This window comes from Telmatherina bonti (genome assembly GCF_933228915.1).
Source record: "Telmatherina bonti genome assembly, chromosome: 6".
In the NCBI taxonomy this organism is placed as follows: Eukaryota; Metazoa; Chordata; class Actinopteri; order Atheriniformes; family Telmatherinidae; genus Telmatherina; species Telmatherina bonti.
The window spans coordinates 29,552,963-29,562,038 of NC_136624.1; the positions used below are offsets into that span (position 1 = coordinate 29,552,963).

The window sequence follows — 9,076 nt, forward strand, 5'->3', positions numbered from 1 at the left end:
TTTACAGCGTTTCAATACCCCTTACAGATCCTTCCTGTTTTGTGCTGTGCAGTGGGTCAGGATGCTTTTATTAAATGAGCTTATTTTAGCTTATTGAGGATGTAAAGGCGCTGCTGAGCCGTCCTCACCTGACAGGCTATGTTTGTAGTCCATGTGAGGTTGACTGCTATTTTCTGAATTCCATGATAAGTTCCTTAGGATTGGATGTGTGGAGATCCAGATTTTGTTTAGAGATGCCTCAAAACCATTAAGCTTGGGGCTCATGATCATGGCACATTCAAAGTAAGAAATATCCAAATATTGCAGCATTCTTTATGGCGAGGCATAATCTAGTGTTGTTGATTTATTAACAGGGAGACAGGTTACTGTGCACCTTCCCCAAAGGGGAAATAAAAATAAAATGGATCTTTGTGTAGAATTACGACGTGTGTTTTCAGCAGGGAAGCATTGGAAACCTGCAGAGCAAGAGTTTGGGATTTACTTATATATATGTGTGTGTGTATGATTTACTTTGTTTAAATTTGAAACAGTAGGTAAACAAACTAACAGGAATGAAAGGAACAAACAAGTAGCTTTTTTAAGTATGCATTTATTACCTCCTCTAGATGACTTTTTTTAAGTTTTTTTTTTTTTTTTTCCATTTAGTAGATAAAAATAATGCCACTGGTAGACCAGTGAAACATGTTTCTCCATATAATTACATGAAAATATCCCCAAACTGATTGCACATTCATCAGTTAAAACTGCTTACAGGTTTGTGTCTTGAATGTTGTCGTATTTTGAGAGTCCGAGTCCATTCCAACTCTCGCTCTAATTGACTCACTCGTGGGAACTCTCACACACACACAAAAACACCCACCCCCACACACACACACACATGCTGTACAGATTTCCTTTGAAGAAAATTTTCACTTTCTAACTTGCACATTGAAGCAAATAAGAGAGAATTCCTGAAGGTGTTTCGTCCAGAGTTGTTAAATCCATGAATTCCTTTGGCAAAGGTGCAAGACGTTTTGGAGTGAGTTCACTTAGATTCTGAAAGCAACCACTGAGGAACATGTCCACAGACTTGAAGACGTTAGGGTTATGATTAAGACACATGATCCTTAAGCAGCGGTGGAGACCTCTGTCTTGCTTGTTGAAACTGAGGTCTCGTCCTCCACCATGCCTCCCATTCCAATAGTGGTCAGCATGCAGTTACGGAACTGAAAGACAAAGCAAAGAAATGAGACTTTAGAAAGAGATTTGAAAAGTTTTAGATGTTCCATAGGGTTCACTCTTAATATAGATTAGAGCTTAGAACCAGAAATTTACTGCAATACAAAAAAGACTAATATAATACATAAATATTACACCCTTTAAAGCATATTGTCTCCATATATAGCCACCTGCCATCATCACAAATGGATGATGCTAAAGAAACAACAGAATGTGGAAACACACTGTGGAATATGATATATTTGAATCCCACTTCTGCTTGAGGTACCATAATAGACCAGCAGAAGTCCAGTGTGTGTTGAGATTGGCATAATCACTTCTTAAATTGTATTATGCAATCTCATGTACAGATTATGTTTATGCTATTAAATTCAACAAACAGCAAAATTTCAAAACAGAAACCTTCTAACATAAAGGAGAATGTGTGTTGGTGGTACAGTGACCTTCATCATGCACATTCCTGAAGCCGCTGTTGCCCAGTAGCGTCTGAAGGCTGATAAATTGCATTTCACATCTTTTTTAATGTGACTTTACAGCTGGGTTTAATTAACTACTGAAGGTCAGCACATAGGTGGTTAAAAAATTGCAGCATTGCAACAGAATGCTTTTGGTAGAGGAGACCAAATAATAAGACGAAATTGACTTGGACTGAATTTTACTCACTGGAAAGCTGAGATTACAGGCAAGATCCAAGATGGATGCCAACATTAGAGGGCGTCTTACTGGAAAAATCTGCACAAGTTCAGCAGTGCTTCTCTAAACTGAGTCAAGTTCTACTTCCAACCACCAAACCACTGCCTTCACGTAAATTTGTGACATTGAATGTTATTTCTCTAGTTTATCCATCTTTTCTTTTTTTGTACTCCTATTGTATGATATACAAGAAAGTAATAGAGTAAAAGAATACACAAAACCAACCTGTTTGTTCAACAACACATAGATGATAGCGTTGTACAGTGCTGAGCTTTTGGCAAAGAAAGCAGGGATGGAAGCAGTCAGGGCAGTGAAAGCAGCTCCTTTGTTCAGGAAGATCCAGCCTGCAAATGTGGCATAGGGCACCCAAGCTACCAAGAAGCCAAAGACCATCAAGATGCACATGCGTGTTACTTCCTTCTCAGCTTTCTGGGTAGAAGCTGAATCCTGCTGCTGGGCTGCTGCCTAAAAGGCATGGATGGATGAGAAGATGATAATTTTTAGTCAAATTCATTGAATGATACCCTGTCTTAGATTCATTGCTAGTAGTTAGTTCATTGCTTTACTGCAGGGGACTTTTGAGAATTTCTGTGAAGAGTATCAGAAAACTCAAATGTCTTAAACACTTACAGCTTTGACTGTCATCACAAGACTTCCATAGGCAAAGAAGATAAGGAAGACGGGGATGAAGAAGTGAACAACAAACATGTATATAACGTATGACTCATTGTTGAATCCTGGAGCCAGAGTGTAGTAGTCCGGTCCACAGGAGCACTGCATACCCTCAGGAAGGTATCTGTGTGATTTTTGAGAGGAAAAGATTAGACATTAATTCTCAGAATAAGATGTCTACATCAAATTCTAATGTCTAAAAGTGTTTTACCTGGACCAGCCAAAAAGTGGAGGTGCAGCACAAGCAAGAGCCATAATCCAAGTGAAAAGGACTCCAATTCCTGCATGAGTTCCTGTGAATTTGAAGCTTCCCATGGGTTTGCAGACAACAATGTATCTCTCAACAGCCAGGACGACAAGAGACCAGAGAGCAACTTCACCTGCAGGGAGACAAAAGCCAAAACAAGTTATTAATGAATATAAAAACCTTAACTTCTTCTATTAAGCATTCTGTACCCTGTTTCTTACCTCCAAGTGTGGCCATGAATCCCTCGATAGCGCAGAAGGTAGGTCCAAGAATGAAGTAGCCATTGAAAGCAGATGTGATGGTAATGGTGAAGCCAAAGCAGCACATGATGAGTCCAGCCACAGCCAGGTTCACCAGGATGAAGTTAAGAGGTTGCTGAAGCTTTTTGTTTGTAAATGTCACAAACAGCGTCAGGCCGTTGATGGGAGTTCCAGTGCAGATCAGGAAGAACATGTAGAAAGCTAGAACCTTGTACATCATGGGATCTACCATGTAGAACTGTGGGTATTCAAATGGACTTCTCACAAGTCCAGTCCTGTTGGACATGGGGATGTAGAAGTTCTGGCCCTCTGTGCCATTGGGTTCGATTCCTCCGTCCCAAGCCATCTTCACTGCTCAGTTCTGTTGCTGTGTGTAAAGAGTTTGTTGTGTTGCAAGATACAAGTTTTGGACATGAGTGTTGTGATTTTTATACCTGCCCACTCCCCTTTGTTTAAATGGATTACCATTACAGGATTTTGAGGTGAACTGAAGTTAATAGGTCATTAATTTAACTTAACACCTAACAGAGGTAAGGTAATTTGGTCCGGATGAACTTCCTTAATCCTGAGTGAATGGAATCTGCTTTAAGACATTAGGACATTATCAGTTGTAAACAGGACATATACATACATGCATATATATAAATACAATATCAGTTCCCAAAATGTTGGGATGCTGTGTAAAATTTAAATACAAACAAACAAAATGAAAGTATTTGAAACAAACTACAAATCCCTTCAAAATGCAAGCTGTATTCCCAATACAACACAAATAACACATGAGCTGTCATTTCACCTTTTCTTCACAAAACTTTTCTTATCTTTTAATTTGTTAGCAGCAAAACGTGTCAGAAAAGTTGGAACAATGTGATTTTTACAACTGTGTAGCATCCTGTATTTTATTAACAATATTTATACACAAGGAGACCAGTTGCTGGAGATTTAGCTGAGGAACGTTGTCCCATTCTTGTCTGATGTTGGCTTAAAGCTGTCCTCGATGTTAGTTGCTGGATTTTTTGTGTCATGATGTGTCAAAAGGTTTTCTTTTCATTTATTCCAAAGGGAACATGCTAATGCTAATGAATATACTAGTGTATGTAATGTGAGAATTAGCCAGAAGGCTACTTTATATTTATAGCCTCTAGCAGGTCAGATATAAACAAAAACAGGAAAAACAAAATACCTTTAAGGCACTGCACAAGAAAAACAAATTCAGTGAAAGGTTTAAAAAGGTCTGAAAAACAGACAGGCCAGTTTAGCACCAGAGTTTTCTCCCATAAAGCCATGCTTTTGTGATGAATGCAGTATAAGGCAGGCTATAGCATTGTCTATCTGAAATATGAAATGTCACCCAGAAAGAGATGCCATCTAGATGACTGCATAAGATGCTCTAAAACCTATATATACTTTTCAGCATACATGATTCCTTCACAGAAGTGTAAGAAGTGTATGCAGGAGGCACTAACTGTCTGATGATAACAAGCTAGAGGGTTAATTTTTTTCTTTAATCTGAAAAACAATTTTTGTATAGTTTCAATTCAGCTTTAAGATATTGATACACCTCACCACAAAACAGTTTTTCACTTTGACTCTGACTATTTTAAATGACCTGTAGCCAAGAGAAAAAGGCAGTGTATCTGGTTCACATGTAGCTTCTTCATTGTATGATAGAGCTTTAACTTGCATTTGTGAAGTGCATGGGGAGCTGCACTCAAAGATAATTATTTTTGGAGGTGCTCGTGAGTCTATATAGTAATTTCCAGGAGAGAATTTCACCTGTTTTCAATATAGTGTCTGTGAGGGCCAAAAGATCGCAAGCATTCCAGGCTTGTCACATACATACAGAGATTTCTCCTGTTATTTGACTCTATGTGCTATTGATGGTGGAATAATCAAAATCTTAGCAACTATATGTCGCAGGACATTTTTCAGAAATTGTTCCCATGTTTAGATGTAGGTTGTTACATATTACTTAACTTCCTTCCATCTACATCTGAAAGACTCTGCTGCTTAAAAATGTTCTGTTTATATCACTTGTCTAGCCTTTTGTCCCTGTTCCAAACTTTTGAGATGTGTTGTTTTCATTATATTCAAAATAGGCTAATATTTACCCATGAAATGAAAAAATAAAACTCAGTGTCAATATCTAACAAGTTACATGCTGCCCCCTATCTATCTATCTATCTATCTATCTATCTATCTATCTATCTATCTATCTATCTATCTATCTATCTATCTATCTATCTATCTATCTATCTATCTATCTATCTATCTATCTATCTATCTATCTATCATATACCATAATATTTGCAAACCAACAAGCAATAAACAAGACAAACAAAAATAAAATGAGCAAATGAAAAACAAACAAAACAACAGGCAAACATGTAACAATATAAGAATTTAACGTAAAATAAGCCCCCACTGTTGTACTATTTTAACCAGCTCATACTTAAATTTTGCTTGAGAACATCATCGCAAAATTTCACACATACCAAAATCCAAGATGTCTTAATGTTGTTCAGTCATGGACATATTTTAGATTGGTATTGTGCTAATTATCCCATAGAAAAAAAATCACTTTTGCATATTTTTCGGGATCCAGTTGTGTTTATACATGAATTTAGCTTTATGACAAATAACCAGACCAGTGAAATTCAATATGTTAGAAATTAGTGGGTTTGTTTGGTCGGTATTAAAATATAAAATATCCTTTATTTCTTGTTTTTTCATTATGAATACTGATTGTAGAGTACATTTGCAAGTACTTCCCCTGACCTCTAGTCATTTAAATTCCCCACTTAACAGAACATTTAACATTTACATTTTATACAATGTCCCAATTTATTTGGGATTGGGCTTGTCATAGACAGATGGTGGTGTAATCATGCTGTTTGTGTTTCTAAGTTGATTTAGACTATCAATAAAGCATTTGACCTCTAGTATCCTTTCTCTGTAGGGGCACCTTTAAGCGTCACTATCCTGATTGGATTACCTTCAGTATCTCCTTGTCCTGCAGTGGCCCGGCAAAGTGTCGAAGAAGCTTACTGTCAGGAGTTAGCCAAAAACACGATGTAACTTACTTCTTTTTTTTTTTTTTAATCAAATATCAGGAGCTAGTAGCATCTGTTATGAAGAAAGCCTCTGCATATTTAAATTGAATTAATGGTAATGAATAAAAGAATGATGTTTAGTTTAAATTTTTTATTGCAGCTTTAGTGCAGGAATGCATGAAATTATATTTATTCTTACAATTAGGTCACAGAAAAGCTGATATCTGGTAACTCAGATAAACAACCAACACTTAAGACTGATTTAAATTTATATATAACATCAGTTCAGCTGTAATTTAAAACATACAAGTAAAACATTGTATGTAAAAATTTGTATGTATTCATAACAGATCTGCATGCCACTGATAACCATAACAACATCAAGGTAAAGCTTATTTTTTGCTGAGTTTGAATTTAGGTTCATCAGCAGTGGATAAATCATCCTGAAATAAACCATATAATCTTGATTTAAAATGTCCTTCAACCTTATCCCTCTGAAGATGTCCCTGGTGACAACCTAATTACCTCACTTGTCACTTAGATAAAGGACTTAAAACCATCTGGTGTTAAAGCCATGAACAATTTTCTACTTACTCCATCTATCACAAAAATTTAATTTTATTAGTTTTACACAGACTCCATATCTAGAATAAAAGAAAAACAGCATTTTATTAGGATCAAATGACCTTTTTCAGCATTTTAGGTGTTATTTTGGCCAGCTAGCAGTGAAATATATGAACTGATTGCTAGACACCTCATATGGTCATTTTTAGTCTTTTTCTACAAATTGCCCTGATCTTATTTTAACCTAATATAACACCTTCCGAAACCACGCCCACTGACAAGGGCTAATCGTATGAGAAAAAGATAATAGCATATCAATCAGTAATCAGTTATCATAAAAAAAACCTCACAGATGTTTGTGGAGATGAGATATAATGTTAGATATTTGACAATTACAAGGTTTCTGGCATTTTTTTCCTCTTTTTTATTATTGAATTGAAATGTTATTGGATTGGAAAATATTGCATATAGGAACAAAATCTATTTAGCTCATTTATGATAAACATTTATTCATAAATGAGTGTTTAAAAAATCCTCACTTTTTCCTCTTAAATTTGTTTCTTTCTATTTCAGTTTTAAATGTAGAAGACAAAAAAAGGGAACCAGTAATTAATCTTGCTGGTCGCATCTTTTTTTATAATTATTTCTTGTCTTTGGGCTGGAATGTAGTTTGCAGTGGTCCAGAAAAGTCTGAAGTGGAAATACACAGATGCCTATGTTCTTATTTTTTCATTCCCATTGTGGTTTGATAAGTTAGAGGTTGCATATTTATATAATCCATTCCATAAAAAAAGGTGATTACTTACTATATTCTGACATATCACATACACAAAAAAACATGTATTTTAGAAAATAGTGATGACCAAATAAAGGTGAATTGTGGAGTCAATTGGATTACATTCATTTTACTTTTACTATTTTAAACAAATAATAAAGTTAATAAGTACCGTCAATTCTTTCTTATATTAAAAGAGATGATGATGGCTGTTCTTGACTTCTGATGGTTGTATAAATTGGAAACGTTTCCCCACTAAATTCAATAAGAAAATGTGTCCAAATGTTTGACCAGTGCTGCATATATAATGAATAAATAAATAAATCCCTCCTGTACATCAAGACATTCCTATCTGTCTGGCCACATCACTATCCAATCTGATGTCATCCCTTGCAATGTAGTGAGGATAGTGTCTCCTTGAGAATCCACTCTCTGCAGGACGTTTTGACAGTTTAACTCTTCTGTATGTAATGGCTCAAGCAATGAAATGATGACTATTATGGCGAATGATGCTGCACCTCTAAATACAGTTAATTTTGACTGATAGGATCAAAGCAAAAGGTATAAAAATTTAAACAGAGAGGATTGTATTCAAACAGATGCTACATGTCCAAAGGCATTTGCAATATAATCCGTGCAATAAGAAATGCCACTTTGATGAGCAGAAAGTGTTCATTGTTGTGTTGTTTAAAAAATGCAATGAAACAAATAATTCACATCTAATTTTTGTCCAGATGGTGACAGTAAGCTTTATTTGACACTGAAGGACAAGAAGACACTGAAGTTAATGCAATCAGCAGAGCAATGCTTAAAGTCCTTGAAATGGGGATAAATGTCTGAGGTACAAAAGCATTATTGATAGTCTTAATTAGCTTATATACATAGTAAATGTGATGACTTCACTGTTTGCCCATCATCTCTATCTTCATTAAACTGTTATAGATACAGAAAATTTTAATTGTATGGGCATTAAGTATAAGCAATGAAGTAAGCGTGTGTGCATATATAATGAATGAATAAATAAATCCCTCCTGTACATTAAGACATTCCTATCTGTCTGGCCACATCATCATCACGTCTGATGTCATCCCTTTTTTCATTTTTGTTTTAAAGGAAGAGAAAACAAAGTGGATAAATGTGTGCTGAACATGCGAACATGCTGTTGATAAATGCACCTGACAGATATTAGAGCTATTTTTCAGGGCTTTGCAAAACCTGTTCTCATCCCTTTGTCTCTCTGGATAAGACACACTATCCTCTGGCTGCAAAACGTGGCCGGTCCGGATAGTGGCCGGAGTCAGATCAGTCACATGTCAGAAAAAATGGCTGAGAAACAGCTCTATCTTCTGGACAACTGCAAGAACCACACACATCTTAATCTCAGGTGGACTCATTTTCTGGACAATAGTTTTTACAATTTCAACATGACAGTTACATGTAATATGTCACAATATATTGTAATATGTTACAATATGATCTATATTAACCAATACAGTATATAAAAACTACTGTTTTGTAGAGTTTGCTGTGGTTGATCCTCTGCAGGTGGGTTGAAAGCATATTTCCCATCATGCTTTGTGGCACTCTATACTGT

At 35.9% G+C, this 9,076-nt stretch overlaps 1 protein-coding gene across 1 annotated transcript; it reads right to left on the reverse strand.

Moving 5' to 3' along the window:
- Positions 1-1,106: 1,106 nt before the first annotated feature.
- Positions 1,107-3,436, reverse strand: LOC306757386 (green-sensitive opsin-like; the record flags this gene model as incomplete). The annotated part of the gene is made up of 5 exons (XM_079242422.1): positions 1,107-1,205; positions 2,137-2,376; positions 2,542-2,707; positions 2,795-2,963; positions 3,052-3,436. The coding sequence occupies 5 exons, from the start codon at positions 3,434-3,436 to the stop codon at positions 1,107-1,109; spliced, it is 1,059 nt and encodes a 352-aa protein (XP_079098548.1).
- Positions 3,437-9,076: the final 5,640 nt, after the last annotated feature.